The sequence below is a fragment of the Sinocyclocheilus grahami genome, unplaced genomic scaffold (assembly GCF_001515645.1).
Source record: "Sinocyclocheilus grahami isolate Dianchi unplaced genomic scaffold, SAMN03320097.WGS_v1.1 scaffold35.1, whole genome shotgun sequence".
NCBI classification, from domain to species: domain Eukaryota; kingdom Metazoa; phylum Chordata; class Actinopteri; order Cypriniformes; family Cyprinidae; genus Sinocyclocheilus; species Sinocyclocheilus grahami.
The window spans coordinates 53,420-69,422 of record NW_015505214.1 but is presented as its reverse complement, the minus strand read 5'-3'; the positions used below and the strand labels follow the sequence as shown (position 1 = coordinate 69,422).

Sequence of the window (16,003 nt, the reverse complement as noted above, 5' to 3'; positions counted from 1 at the left end):
GGAGAACACAATGAGTCACATTAGCAGCACGACTTCCAAACCAATCTCCATTACTTTTAATTAATTTTACAAAATAAACTGCTCGACTTTTTGATTAAATCAAAATCCAAAAATTATATAAGAAGTCTTGTTTTCTGGAAAATTCATCTAAATGAAGTGAATGTATAACATTTTTTACATTAAAAAAAGGCAAATATCTGCCAATGGGCTTATCTGTCTTATCTTAATTTATCTTGAACACACATATCTTAATTTGCATCTCAAGTAAATTTATCTTCTGTTAAGGATGTTTAGATATTTGAATTGGAAACAAGACAAAAATACTGACAAAGATGTTTAATTTTTGCAGTGCATGCAACATTTAATGCCATGACTATGAACTGAAGTCTTTCCTCACCAATTTAAGACCTTTAAGGCCTTAATTTGTGGAATGGAATATTAAGACTTTTTAATACCAAGAGAAACCCTGCATAGATAACCCTGCATAGATAACTAAGAACGTTTGAGTGTGCGTAATATACGTTATAGAGCAAAACGTCCAAGTATACCAAGTGATGTTTACCACAGAGCTTATTTTACTCATGAACTGAAAACCCCATTTTCATGGTCACGCCCTGTTCCATCCAGCGGGGGCTCTTCCAGGGGGCCAGGGCTGTTACACAGGCCTGACTCACCCTGATCTGCAGGCGTCCGTGATGCCACGCATGGGATGGAACTCGTGGTTTCAACCAGCGCTGAAGGGGGCGCATACGAAGCAGACCCAACTGTAGCGCCGGCGATGCTGCCGCCATGAGGCCCAGCATTCTCTGAAATGTTTTGAGAGGGCATGTGGTACCAATCTCGAAGGAGGTCGCCAGCCTCCATATGGCCAGAGCCCGTTCCGGCGTGACTACAGCTCTCATTTGGGCTGAGTCGAAAATTGTTCCCAAACAGCTCGTCCTCACTTCCCCCAAATGAGATATGGTCGCTCGCGTCAGCAGAGGGACGCTGATCAGACTGGGAGAAAAGGACGGGAGAACTCTCTCTCTGGGGCGAGGCACGCGGGATCAGGGCCGATGTGAGCTCGCTCGCTCGCAGCTGGTCGCTCGAGTCCTCTGCCCCGCTGTTTTTTCCTCACAGGTCCCTGGGAGGAAGAAAACGGGAGGGCGCGAGGGGCGGAGCCGCTCTCTGAAAAGAAAGCGATCCGCGAGCAGAGAGAGGCGAGACTGAAGTTCTCGCAGTGAGAACAATCAGTTCCCGTGAGCGCAGCTTCCACTTGGGATTTCCCCAAACAGGAAATGCACTCCGTGTGGCCGTCATCGGCGTGCAGGGGAGAACCGCAGTAATGGCGCAGCATTTGCAACAACGCCAAGCTCTTTTAGTATCGCCGGATGGCGGCAGGGGAAAAGGACCGGAACTGCTGTGTCGCTGAAGCGGCTGAGAAGCAGATCAGCCGTGCTGAGAGGTCCCGATTCCAGCTGAGAAGGCGTGTCAACAGCGAGCAGGCTTCGGATCAGCGTAGAGACGTAGTAGTTGTCGCTGAAGGAGAAGAAATCTGAGAATCCTGTGGCGAACCCCTGCTTATATAGCCAGATGCCCCGTCCATTCTGGTAGGCTTTGGCGCCATAGGCTCCGCTGCCGAGCCATTGGTTAGTTTTTTTTATACACTGCACAAACTAATGGCCGTGCAGTTTCACTGCGTGATTGAAAAAAGGCTTCAGTTCAGGAGAAAAAAGGCTTTTTCCCATAGCGTCTTAGCAGACGCAGTACGAGTGTAGTACCGAAAGGGAACTATGTGAGCTCACGTATGTTTTTTTCCATCCATAGACTGTAACTGGGTCATAATGGTTAAATATTACCAGCATGTGTAGTCGAGATTCCTGCTGTATCTAGAGTTGCGAGATTATGCCTGTCAGTCACAAACAGCTCTGAAGGAGTGTGACAGCTGAAGCTTCACCAAACAGTGGAAACTTAGTGTTAATAAAAATGTGAGGCACGTCCAGTTAGTGCTATTTAATGCACCTGCTAGTTAATTCCAAACAACGCTGTATCCATAAGGAATCTTCAAAATCATTTTTAATAATGTCTAGAAAAAGTTTACATAAAAAGTTTGTATAATCAATGCTAATGTCACATTCGGCAGTAAGGCTATTTAAGGTCATGTATCATAGAAAATGTGAGGTCAGACTGAGGGGCCAAAATGCATGTGTATCTGCTGCCCCCTGTTGGACAAGTCAGTCAAAGAAAAATAAACAAAAAAAAGTGTAATCATTTACTCACTCTCATGTCACTCCAAACCTGTATGACTTACTTTCTTTTGCAGAATGCAAAGGAGATATTTTGAATACTGTTGGGAACCAAATCACTTTAGTGACCTTTGTATACACAGAAAAAAAAGAAAAGAGATCTCAAAATGTTATGTCCAACAGAAGAAAGTCAGGTTTAATGGTGAGTAGATGAAAATGTTTATTTTTGTCTGAACTAAATTTTCAGCATGATTAAATATTCAAAGCCAAATTCTGTGATGTCAAAACCTGAAGACTAATTGGGCCATGAAGGTTTTCCTATGGGTTTTTCAATTTATTTTAATTTATTATAAATTTCAATTTATGAGTCAAACAAGGTCTGTGGTAAATATAAATTAATGATACTTTGACATTTTGATCTATAAATAAATGACACACTCCCATGCTAGAACGTAAATTTTGAATCGGTTAGGTTAATTTTTCAAAATGTATGTTTGTAATAGCAGGGTTTCTGCAAATTTATGATGATAAATTAAAAACTTTCAAATATCATTTCAAGAAAAATGCAACAGCACATTAAAATGTTCTCTAAACGTTAATGTTTAAGGAGAACACAATGAGTCACATTAGCAGCACGACTTCCAAACCAATCTCCATTACTTTTAATTAATTTTACAAAATAAACTGCTCGACTTTTTGATTAAATCAAAATCCAAAAATTATATAAGAAGTCTTGTTTTCTGGAAAATTCATCTAAATGAAGTGAATGTATAACATTTTTTACATTAAAAAAAGGCAAATATCTGCCAATGGGCTTATCTGTCTTATCTTAATTTATCTTGAACACACATATCTTAATTTGCATCTCAAGTAAATTTATCTTCTGTTAAGGATGTTTAGATATTTGAATTGGAAACAAGACAAAAATACTGACAAAGATGTTTAATTTTTGCAGTGCATGCAACATTTAATGCCATGACTATGAACTGAAGTCTTTCCTCACCAATTTAAGACCTTTAAGGCCTTAATTTGTGGAATGGAATATTAAGACTTTTTAATACCAAGAGAAACCCTGCATAGATAACCCTGCATAGATAACTAAGAACGTTTGAGTGTGCGTAATATACGTTATAGAGCAAAACGTCCAAGTATACCAAGTGATGTTTACCACAGAGCTTATTTTACTCATGAACTGAAAACCCCATTTTAAAAATTCATAGCAAAATCATAAGGGAAGCCATGGCAAAATTCTGGGTTTTCATGTCACAGCTGCAGCACTCTATTGCACTTATTTCATTAAAACAATGAATATATTTTGCATTCACTTTTTATTTATTTTATTCATGAGGCTGAAGCCTGAAAACCATAAAAAAAGCATTAAAAAAAAAATTCTAAAAACAGGTTTCTCACAGTCAAAAAATTTTTTTAAAGTAAAAAAAACAGTTTATGTACATCCATTCCACAGTCCATATTTTTCCTGCACTACTCAGACATAATTGTCAGGATCAAGAGGTGTTTTCAGAGGACCTCAGGGTTGTTCTCTGCATTCGGCTTCAAAGCGCTCACGCTCCTTAAAGTAACCATTGACATCCTGGATTGTTTTTCCCGTTAAAAAGGTTCCAACAGCATACAGAATTGCGGTTATAATTCCAAACAGTGCGACAGCTGCATCCCCCCCATTCACACTACAGTTCATCCAGGTATATCCATTACGAGCATACAGTCGTTCACGCCGAACGCACACCTCAGTTGAGTTCACCGAGACCACGAAGTGCAGATACAAACCTACCGCAACCACGTAAGCCACTGCACCAATGATCTGGAATGCAAACTGTCCAATCAGGAGCTTCCGTGGAAGCATGTGGGGGGGTTTGCTGCTGGACACTATGAATAGGAGTGAAAGTGCACCAAAGGTGAGGCTGAAGGCCACACCGCCATAGACTCCTGGTGCTCTCATCTGTCCGTACTGCATGTCAAGCTCACGCACCTGCTGCAGCTCCACCCCCTCAAAAGGAATCATGGCGTCAATGAAGCTCGTTCCACCCATACCCATCGCAGACATGCCCAGCTGTGACATGTGAGCGGCCACCACGCAGATGAGCACCAACGCATTGGTCAGGACAGCGCATATTAACACAATACCTGAAACAAACACAGAAACACATGCAACTAAGAAACTGCAAACTTGTTTAGAGCAGGAGGTTTCTTAACATTTTAATGCCAAAATCTTCCAAATATGATGATCAGTCGTGTGAGGAATGCCCATCGTTAAGTTTTCAAATAAACATTTTAAATATTTACTCTGTATTAAGCTGTAAGGGTAGGGTTTCTATCCAATATTATGATATAAAATAAACCTTTTTAAAACAGAAAAGCATTCAACATTTTTTAGCAAGCTAAAGCTAAATTTGATGATAAAAAAGATGCAACAAGTAAAATCCTATCATATAAAAGTTGTTTGTTTGTTTATTTATATAGCACAGTTTAATACAACTCACACAAGCTAAGAAACACAAGAAGATAGCAAAAATACACACACCCACATCACATAAACATTAACCCATTTAAAAAAGCTCCCCATTTGTATTTAAAAGATGTCGTTTTAACATAGCTTTGAACATGGGTAAGGATTTGGCAGATCAAATAGATTGAGGGAGGTCATTAAACAGTTTAGGGCCTGCTCGAAAAAAAGCTGTCACCACTATGTTTATATTTTGTCCTAGTAGCCATGGTCACGCCCTGTTCCATCCAGCGGGGGCTCTTCCAGGGGGCCAGGGCTGTTACACAGGCCTGACTCACCCTGATCTGCAGGCGTCCGTGATGCCACGCATGGGATGGAACTCGTGGTTTCAACCAGCGCTGAAGGGGGCGCATACGAAGCAGACCCAACTGTAGCGCCGGCGATGCTGCCGCCATGAGGCCCAGCATTCTCTGAAATGTTTTGAGAGGGCATGTGGTACCAATCTCGAAGGAGGTCGCCAGCCTCCATATGGCCAGAGCCCGTTCCGGCGTGACTACAGCTCTCATTTGGGCTGAGTCGAAAATTGTTCCCAAACAGCTCGTCCTCACTTCCCCCAAATGAGATATGGTCGCTCGCGTCAGCAGAGGGACGCTGATCAGACTGGGAGAAAAGGACGGGAGAACTCTCTCTCTGGGGCGAGGCACGCGGGATCAGGGCCGATGTGAGCTCGCTCGCTCGCAGCTGGTCGCTCGAGTCCTCTGCCCCGCTGTTTTTTCCTCACAGGTCCCTGGGAGGAAGAAAACGGGAGGGCGCGAGGGGCGGAGCCGCTCTCTGAAAAGAAAGCGATCCGCGAGCAGAGAGAGGCGAGACTGAAGTTCTCGCAGTGAGAACAATCAGTTCCCGTGAGCGCAGCTTCCACTTGGGATTTCCCCAAACAGGAAATGCACTCCGTGTGGCCGTCATCGGCGTGCAGGGGAGAACCGCAGTAATGGCGCAGCATTTGCAACAACGCCAAGCTCTTTTAGTATCGCCGGATGGCGGCAGGGGAAAAGGACCGGAACTGCTGTGTCGCTGAAGCGGCTGAGAAGCAGATCAGCCGTGCTGAGAGGTCCCGATTCCAGCTGAGAAGGCGTGTCAACAGCGAGCAGGCTTCGGATCAGCGTAGAGACGTAGTAGTTGTCGCTGAAGGAGAAGAAATCTGAGAATCCTGTGGCGAACCCCTGCTTATATAGCCAGATGCCCCGTCCATTCTGGTAGGCTTTGGCGCCATAGGCTCCGCTGCCGAGCCATTGGTTAGTTTTTTTTATACACTGCACAAACTAATGGCCGTGCAGTTTCACTGCGTGATTGAAAAAAGGCTTCAGTTCAGGAGAAAAAAGGCTTTTTCCCATAGCGTCTTAGCAGACGCAGTACGAGTGTAGTACCGAAAGGGAACTATGTGAGCTCACGTATGTTTTTTTCCATCCATAGACTGTAACTGGGTCATAATGGTTAAATATTACCAGCATGTGTAGTCGAGATTCCTGCTGTATCTAGAGTTGCGAGATTATGCCTGTCAGTCACAAACAGCTCTGAAGGAGTGTGACAGCTGAAGCTTCACCAAACAGTGGAAACTTAGTGTTAATAAAAATGTGAGGCACGTCCAGTTAGTGCTATTTAATGCACCTGCTAGTTAATTCCAAACAACGCTGTATCCATAAGGAATCTTCAAAATCATTTTTAATAATGTCTAGAAAAAGTTTACATAAAAAGTTTGTATAATCAATGCTAATGTCACATTCGGCAGTAAGGCTATTTAAGGTCATGTATCATAGAAAATGTGAGGTCAGACTGAGGGGCCAAAATGCATGTGTATCTGCTGCCCCCTGTTGGACAAGTCAGTCAAAGAAAAATAAACAAAAAAAAGTGTAATCATTTACTCACTCTCATGTCACTCCAAACCTGTATGACTTACTTTCTTTTGCAGAATGCAAAGGAGATATTTTGAATACTGTTGGGAACCAAATCACTTTAGTGACCTTTGTATACACAGAAAAAAAAGAAAAGAGATCTCAAAATGTTATGTCCAACAGAAGAAAGTCAGGTTTAATGGTGAGTAGATGAAAATGTTTATTTTTGTCTGAACTAAATTTTCAGCATGATTAAATATTCAAAGCCAAATTCTGTGATGTCAAAACCTGAAGACTAATTGGGCCATGAAGGTTTTCCTATGGGTTTTTCAATTTATTTTAATTTATTATAAATTTCAATTTATGAGTCAAACAAGGTCTGTGGTAAATATAAATTAATGATACTTTGACATTTTGATCTATAAATAAATGACACACTCCCATGCTAGAACGTAAATTTTGAATCGGTTAGGTTAATTTTTCAAAATGTATGTTTGTAATAGCAGGGTTTCTGCAAATTTATGATGATAAATTAAAAACTTTCAAATATCATTTCAAGAAAAAAGCAACAGCACATTAAAATGTTCTCTAAACGTTAATGTTTAAGGAGAACACAATGAGTCACATTAGCAGCACGACTTCCAAACCAATCTCCATTACTTTTAATTAATTTTACAAAATAAACTGCTCGACTTTTTGATTAAATCAAAATCCAAAAATTATATAAGAAGTCTTGTTTTCTGGAAAAGTCATCTAAATGAAGTGAATGTATAACATTTTTTACATTAAAAAAAGGCAAATATCTGCCAATGGGCTTATCTGTCTTATCTTAATTTATCTTGAACACACATATCTTAATTTGCATCTCAAGTAAATTTATCTTCTGTTAAGGATGTTTAGATATTTGAATTGGAAACAAGACAAAAATACTGACAAAGATGTTTAATTTTTGCAGTGCATGCAACATTTAATGCCATGACTATGAACTGAAGTCTTTCCTCACCAATTTAAGACCTTTAAGGCCTTAATTTGTGGAATGGAATATTAAGACTTTTTAATACCAAGAGAAACCCTGCATAGATAACTACATCAGAACGTTTGAGTGTGCGTAATATACGTTATAGAGCAAAACGTCCAAGTATACCAAGTGATGTTTACCACAGAGCTTATTTTACTCATGAACTGAAAACCCCATTTTAAAAATTCATAGCAAAATCATAAGGGAAGCCATGGCAAAATTCTGGGTTTTCATGTCACAGCTGCAGCACTCTATTGCACTTATTTCATTAAAACAATGAATATATTTTGCATTCACTTTTTATTTATTTTATTCATGAGGCTAAATGCCACAAACCCTGCATAGATAACTACATCAGAACGTTTGAGTGTGCGTAATATACGTTATAGAGCAAAACGTCCAAGTATACCAAGTGATGTTTACCACAGAGCTTATTTTACTCATGAACTGAAAACCCCATTTTAAAAATTCATAGCAAAATCATAAGGGAAGCCATGGCAAAATTCTGGGTTTTCATGTCACAGCTGCAGCACTCTATTGCACTTATTTCATTAAAACAATGAATATATTTTGCATTCACTTTTTATTTATTTTATTCATGAGGCTGAAGCCTGAAAACCATAAAAAAAGCATTAAAAAAAAAATTCTAAAAACAGGTTTCTCACAGTCAAAAAATTTTTTTAAAGTAAAAAAAACAGTTTATGTACATCCATTCCACAGTCCATATTTTTCCTGCACTACTCAGACATAATTGTCAGGATCAAGAGGTGTTTTCAGAGGACCTCAGGGTTGTTCTCTGCATTCGGCTTCAAAGCGCTCACGCTCCTTAAAGTAACCATTGACATCCTGGATTGTTTTTCCCGTTAAAAAGGTTCCAACAGCATACAGAATTGCGGTTATAATTCCAAACAGTGCGACAGCTGCATCCCCCCCATTCACACTACAGTTCATCCAGGTATATCCATTACGAGCATACAGTCGTTCACGCCGAACGCACACCTCAGTTGAGTTCACCGAGACCACGAAGTGCAGATACAAACCTACCGCAACCACGTAAGCCACTGCACCAATGATCTGGAATGCAAACTGTCCAATCAGGAGCTTCCGTGGAAGCATGTGGGGGGGTTTGCTGCTGGACACTATGAATAGGAGTGAAAGTGCACCAAAGGTGAGGCTGAAGGCCACACCGCCATAGACTCCTGGTGCTCTCATCTGTCCGTACTGCATGTCAAGCTCACGCACCTGCTGCAGCTCCACCCCCTCAAAAGGAATCATGGCGTCAATGAAGCTCGTTCCACCCATACCCATCGCAGACATGCCCAGCTGTGACATGTGAGCGGCCACCACGCAGATGAGCACCAACGCATTGGTCAGGACAGCGCATATTAACACAATACCTGAAACAAACACAGAAACACATGCAACTAAGAAACTGCAAACTTGTTTAGAGCAGGAGGTTTCTTAACATTTTAATGCCAAAATCTTCCAAATATGATGATCAGTCGTGTGAGGAATGCCCATCGTTAAGTTTTCAAATAAACATTTTAAATATTTACTCTGTATTAAGCTGTAAGGGTAGGGTTTCTATCCAATATTATGATATAAAATAAACCTTTTTAAAACAGAAAAGCATTCAACATTTTTTAGCAAGCTAAAGCTAAATTTGATGATAAAAAAGATGCAACAAGTAAAATCCTATCATATAAAAGTTGTTTGTTTGTTTATTTATATAGCACAGTTTAATACAACTCACACAAGCTAAGAAACACAAGAAGATAGCAAAAATACACACACCCACATCACATAAACATTAACCCATTTAAAAAAGCTCCCCATTTGTATTTAAAAGATGTCGTTTTAACATAGCTTTGAACATGGGTAAGGATTTGGCAGATCAAATAGATTGAGGGAGGTCATTAAACAGTTTAGGGCCTGCTCGAAAAAAAGCTGTCACCACTATGTTTATATTTTGTCCTAGTAGCGCAAAGCAGATGTTGATTTTCTGATCTCAAGGATCTAGAGGGGGGTGTAGACTGCCACCATACTGGACAAATACACAGGAGCTAGATTGTGCAAGGCATTAAAAACAAGTATGAGGATCTTATAAATAATTCCGAGTCATACTGACAACCACTTTGATGAAATTAATAACGGAGTAACATATTCATATTTCTTTGCCGACTTGATAATTTTTGCTGCTGCATTTTGGATTTTCTGTAAAAGCATAAGTGCTCGAACATCAACTCCTTAATAAAGGGAATTACAATAATCCATTCGAGAAAAGACAATGGCAGTAATTGCTTTCTCAAAATCTGAACTGGATAGAAATGGTTTAGTCTTAGCTAACAGACGTAAATTTAAAAAACAAGATCTCACCACAATATTAATTTGCCTGTCCAACTTTAAGACACTATCCAGAACAAATCCCAGATTTTTACACAAGATTTAACAAAACCAGTCAAAGAAGTTGCATTCAAGCACTGAAGCACATCGTGCTTTCTAGGCCCGAACACAATAATTTCAGTTTTGTTTTCGTTTACTTATCATCAGTATAACAATGGAATGATACTTCATATTTCCAAAAAAATAGCCCCCAACGGTAGCATATAAAGGGAAAAAAAGAATTGGAGCAAGAACTGATCCTTGTGGGACTCCCCAAGGAAGATGTAATCTTGAAGAATTACAGCCCCCAATACTAACAGAAACAAATCTGTCCGTGAGATAAGATTTATACCATTTAAGAACATTACCTTTTAGGCCAACCTAGTGTTCTATGCAGTTAATTAAAATCTCATGGTCCACCATATCGAACGCTGCACTAAGGTCAAGCTCAATTAAAATACATAAACTACATAAAATACTGTCTCAGTGCTATGGCAGGGCTTAAAGCCCAACTGAAAGGGCTCACCAATTGAATTCACAGTGATATGTGCTTGTAATTGCTTAAAGACCACTTTTTCTAAGACCTTGGCTAAAAAAGGTAAATTTGAGATCGGTCTAAAATTATTAGGATCTGCTATTGCCAAATTAGACCTCTTTAATAAAAGGAGAACTGAAGCATGCTTAAAATCTCCTGGACAGGTGCCCTGACGAAGGCATTTGTTAATTAGGTTCAACACCGTGGTCCCTACACTAGCAAAAATCTGCTTAAAAAGACGAGGTGACATGACATCACCTTTAGATGAAGAAGGCTTAAGATGTACAACAATATCCGCCAAAACTGGAAGGGTAATATGATGGAATTCTCTCTATTCCGTGCTACAAGGCACAGCCAGGTCAAAAGACAGAACCACCTGCAACTTTGGTATTTTAGAATGTAAACCAACAATTTTATCATTAAAAAAAATTCAAAAAGTCTTCGCAATTCAGGATAGAAGGATCTGGATACCTGGTTTGCCTAGGATTAATACCTGAATAATTGAAATTTTGTTGTTGCAAATTTATATATTTTACTCTAAAAAAATATGTAAACGAATCTCTATTTGACTTTAAAAAAAAAAAAAAGGATACATTTTAAGTAATCCTCTTTTATTTATGTATTTTTTTAAATGTAAAATTAAAATTTTTATTCCTCAAGTATTTTTTTCTCGAATAAAATAAATACAGAATCAGAATCTTAAACCTCACAGAATCACATCATTAATCTTGTTTAATGAATTTAATATACAAACACCCTAGATTCTGTTACAAAAACAGTTTGAAAACAAGAAGCAGAAATACAAGAGGAAATATGGGGGCCTTCAAATATTGTGTTGGAAAATTGTTGGACTTTAGGTCAAAAGGGATGAGAACCACTATATAAAACCCCCTTACTACAAAGACAATCAATATATCTGTAAGTGCCCTTAAATTACAGTTTTATTGTGTGCAACTGAGCATGATTTTAAGTGTGTGTAAGAAAAACAAACTGTCATGCATGTGCACCATTTTATGAACTTTAGTTTATACAAGCATGCAAATACAGGTCACCTGCTAACATAACAGCAAGTGAAAAACATTTTCAATATATTAAAAATAAAATTTGACTTATAACATATACAGTAATACACTATATATGCTGTGCCTGGTCCATGTGTTGCAAGAATGAGAAAACATGTTACATATCTCTCAGGGTTTGTAAATAAAAGATTGGAATCAACAAGCTTAAAAAAGCCAAACCGGTTAGACCAGGAGAAAGGAGGAAGGGGGGTAAAATACAATGTGTCGTGTCAGAAGGTGTGACTTGAGCTAGACTGAAACCAGACCTGTGTGAGGGCATGTTTGAAAAAACATGATCCCAGTACTGACACCCAAATTCAGAGAATTACCTGAAACTGGTTTCAGACATTTTGATGTAGTTGTTTGGATACATAATTCCAACATACATACCGCAGCGTTCGTCTTTCAGTCTAACAACATTCATCTCCTATTCATAGTTACATCTGTCTGTGAATGCCTACCTCTCCTGGAACAGATGTAAGAGCACTTTGACTCCCGGTGCTCTCGAGGAGCGCTCCTCGCATGTCTCTGAGAACCTCTGGGGTAGTACGGCGGCTGGCCAGACGACCTGGGTCAGATACAATTATAAAAGATGAAAAACAAATTCTGGTTTACATGTGTATGTTGTTGTTTATTTGAACAGGCAGAATGTCATCTCACCTCTCTGATCGCTCACTAGGATTGTCTCGACGGCTGCTGGGCTCTCGGTCTCGCCTCTCATAGTGTCCCCCATTTCTCTCTCTCTGCGGACGATGGTTTCTGGATGGCTGGCTCATTGCTTCATGAGGGAAATATGCTTCGATGCATTATGCGTTTATAACATAAGTTTTCATGTTTTACTGCAGGGCCCCTGGACTTTGAGGCAACCCAGAGACCCCAATATAAAAAGGGATGTAATGCTTTTCGTTAATGACATTTACGTACATCTCAATTATAGCTTATAAGTTTTATTTATTTAGTTTTTTTTTTGTGCACAGGCTCACCGTAACATCCAGAGGTCCGTAGACTCTGGATTTACAGAGTAGCCTACAATCTCTATTATTATCCATCGTTAACACTACAGCAAACATTTTTAAGTAGGCTAAAGTACAGTGTATTTTTAAAAAGCAAATCTGTCAATTTTATAATAATCACAATCCTTCTTTTAACTAAAGATGTTTCCGCTTTCTGCCTCACACAACCTGCGCCTTAGTATCGGTGAATAAGCTTCACTTGTCTCGTTTCACTTGACTTCAGCCAAAACATTAAACTTTCATTTTTTTCTTAACACATATATCAAATAATGTTTCTAAACACACTGAACAAACACAGCTTACCTGCTTAATAGACGTCGATCACATTTGTTTTGTTTTTCCTAATCAAAACTCTGCTTTTTTTCCCCATAGACCTGAGCTTTCGACCGAACCCCGTCAGTGAAATCTCGCGATGATTACCTACAGAATGGGTGGGGTTGAGGAGTGATAAGCAGGTGACAGACGCGGCAATCAAATGCAGTCAAACCGCGCTATTTGGTCGCTTATTCGCAGTATTTAACGATCCAATCCGCGATAACGGGAGCAGGGGTCACGGCAGATTGCTGTCTGAGATCACAGACTTGTGTCCGCAACAGAAGTGCCTCTGTTTTGGCTCTAAACTTACGTCAGTGTTTGATTAATTCCTGCGACTCGCTTCTTTCGAGTCGGTTCACTAAAAAGATTCATTGACTGATTTGTTCAGTGAATCTCGGAGTACCTCATTGCGCCAGTAGATGGCGATGTGTCTTTTTTTTATGAATGACTCGAGTCATTATATCATTGACACAAACGATTCCTTATAAATACAGTCAACTGAATCAAGTTTAAAAAGTACTGAGAGAGAGATAGAAGTGATGGGAGAGTCGAACCTTTTCGAAACTCTGAATAAAATGAACCAACTGCTTCGCGAAATTAGTGCGCAGCGCTCGAAACACAGCCTGGCTCACACTACAGGATTTTTAGCCCGATTTAGCCCCGATTTCCCCTCCTGAGAACCGGAGCAAAAATCTTGTCACGCCCCTCGATCGGTCCCGATGTTCGGCGCGGATTATCTGGTAATGTGAGGCGCTCACCGATCGAATCTTGCACCTCCCGACCTGCTCGCACACAAATCGGGGCCGCTCCGATCATATCAAACATGTTTGATATTTAGGATTGAAATCGGGATGATGACGGCTATATGATTACGTCAGTACTTTCACAATAGCAAATGCGCGAGCGCAAAACAGCTGCTGTGCGGCTCTATTGGATAGCGGAGACGGAGGAAACTGCTTCTTGACGTTTTGTAGTAACACGACTGTCTGTATAATGTGTCGAAAACGTATCACAACCGTAAGGAGAAAGAGAAGCGCTGGAGTGAAATCGCCTCAGTTTTGAACGTGGCGGGGGAGTCACGAACAGGGGGTCTGGGGGCTTTACTCAAGTTAAAACACTTTCATCCTCTTGAATGTATGCTGGTTTACCTAATGGCTGCGACACACCAGTTTTTGTTCTGTGCTGATCACAATCGAATCCTTTCATTATAACATACAGAGTGTATACACGACGATGTTAATAATATATCAATTGCACAGTGTGAGATGCATTGGTCATAACAGAACTTTGTGAGATCACGATGAATTAATGTGACAGCGAGCTTTCTAGGCAATCATTTAAAATGTAGAACTTTGTTTTTTGGCCACACACACGTTGCAAAAATTTCGGGAATGACATCCGCATATTTATGCTGGATTCGCTTTCTAGTAGCGATTGATATAGGGTGAATTCGGGTAATCTGGGACATTTTTTTGCAATTTTGAATTCTGCGATTTATTTCAATATCTATCTAACACATTAGATCAACACATTAGACTTTTCTGAAATTATGTTTCAGATGTTTTCTAACCACACCAGAAGAAAGAATGTTGATATTATACTCAGAGGAGACATGCCACACCTATTAGTGTTTTTTGTGCCAAAAAAAAAAATCTGCTTGAATTTGATAATCTGGGACATATGTTTTAGGCCTAAAAAAAAGCCTGTATTCACCATACTTTATGCTTGCCTAACACAATAATCACCCATTTTTAAAAAGCATTATGAAAAAAATGACAAGTATAGAAATCTCAATAAGGAAATGTATATTTCAATATCAGGAAAAATAATTTCTTCCTGTACACAGGATGAACGATCTACTGTGTTAATTCATTTTAATTCATTTCAAACGATTACAATTGTTTAACATTTGTTTAACATTTTAAAGAATCAACTAAAATTTAAGCAACAGCAAGCAACAATTTGATTAATGGATTATTCAGTCAGTTATTCAAATTCTCCATTCTATTCAAATTGGGGCTACTCGGGGAACAAACACTCTGTGTGAGTGTGTAGGGTGTGCGTGTGTCTGTGTGCAGAACATTGTCAGCTGGCCTGGGCGCAGCTCCCCCTCCTTCTCAGTGATTTGAACCCTTGTATACTAAACTAACTGGGAATTTGGGAAATGAAATTAACAGTTTACTTCATCCTGATACCTTTGCTTGCTACTGGAATACGTTTCCCAGATGCCATCTCTGTAGCATCTCTCTAGCTAGCTGGTTTAGAACTTATGCTAATGTTATAACCTCCAGTACTCCACATTAACACCCATTTCTCATTATTGCATATATTATCCCTTATATAAAACTAAAACACATTTTAAACACTTTAATACATATTTTGTTGCTTGAATAGATCACAAACATAATTTGACAATTAGGACCATTGTATTATTTATGACCCAATGTCCCAGATTACCTGAATTCACCCCTAGTGATAACCATAGCAATAGATGGGACAAAATATGTGAAAATGTGCATTAAGACTAGAGCACCCTCACTAATGCCAGAAGCCCCCTCAGTGATTATTTCTGGTTGGCATACGCTTTTATTGTATAGCCTACAAAAACAACAAAATACAAATGCACTAGATAAAATAATTTAATAAATGCATATTTACAATTTAAGCACTTAACTAAAATAAGTATTAAATAATTAAATAAATAACTAGAGAAGGCTGACTATAACCAGTTTGCTTCCATTTAGTAAGAAAAGCCTTGGCTACTCTTCACCTGAATTAGAAAAAAAAGCTCTTCCGGTGTTCAGTGATGCGAGGACAACGTTTGAGCGTGTACACGCAATATCTGAGCGAGAGCAGAGCCAATTCATAAAATAAAATAAAAAACAATATATAGTTAAAAGCACACGTCCAGTTTTGTATGAGTGAAGGAAATCCGCTTGTGGTGAGATTCTTGCTCATGCATTACATGGATCGCGTAACATTATGCACTCTTGACATTTGTCATTAAGATCACGCTATAGAAACTGCTTAAAATTAAGTATAAAGAAGAGAAGAAAGCGGCCCTACAACTCTTAAAAATAAAGGGGCTTCACGATGCCATAGAA

General features: G+C 39.3%; 1 protein-coding gene and 1 pseudogene across 1 annotated transcript; both read right to left on the bottom strand.

The window, feature by feature from the left end:
• Window positions 1–3,711: 3,711 nt before the first annotated feature.
• On the bottom strand, window positions 3,712–5,141 carry LOC107581494 (MARVEL domain-containing protein 3-like; annotated as a pseudogene).
• A 3,117-nt stretch (window positions 5,142–8,258) lies between these two features.
• On the bottom strand, window positions 8,259–13,225 carry LOC107581511 (MARVEL domain-containing protein 3-like). Its single transcript, XM_016267086.1, has 4 exons — window positions 12,888–13,225; window positions 12,232–12,349; window positions 12,033–12,139; window positions 8,259–8,990 (listed from the first exon to the last, which is right to left on the bottom strand). Exons 2-4 carry the CDS (start codon window positions 12,345–12,347, stop codon window positions 8,377–8,379), a joined length of 837 nt encoding a protein of 278 aa, XP_016122572.1. The 5' UTR covers window positions 12,348–12,349; window positions 12,888–13,225; the 3' UTR covers window positions 8,259–8,376.
• Window positions 13,226–16,003: the final 2,778 nt, after the last annotated feature.

What these genes read in the sequence shown, in the direction of transcription:
- LOC107581511 (XM_016267086.1), bottom strand. Translation starts at nt 12,347, where the DNA reads ATGAGCCAGCCATCCAGAAACCATCGTCCGCAGAGAGAGAGAAATGGG. An exon ending in CCTAGTGAGCGATCAGAGAG is followed by an intron (nt 12,140 to 12,231) that starts GTGAGATGACAT and finishes TATCTGACCCAG; the next exon opens with GTCGTCTGGCCAGCCGCCGT. An exon ending in TTACATCTGTTCCAGGAGAG is followed by an intron (nt 8,991 to 12,032) that starts GTAGGCATTCAC and finishes TGTTTGTTTCAG; the next exon opens with GTATTGTGTTAATATGCGCT.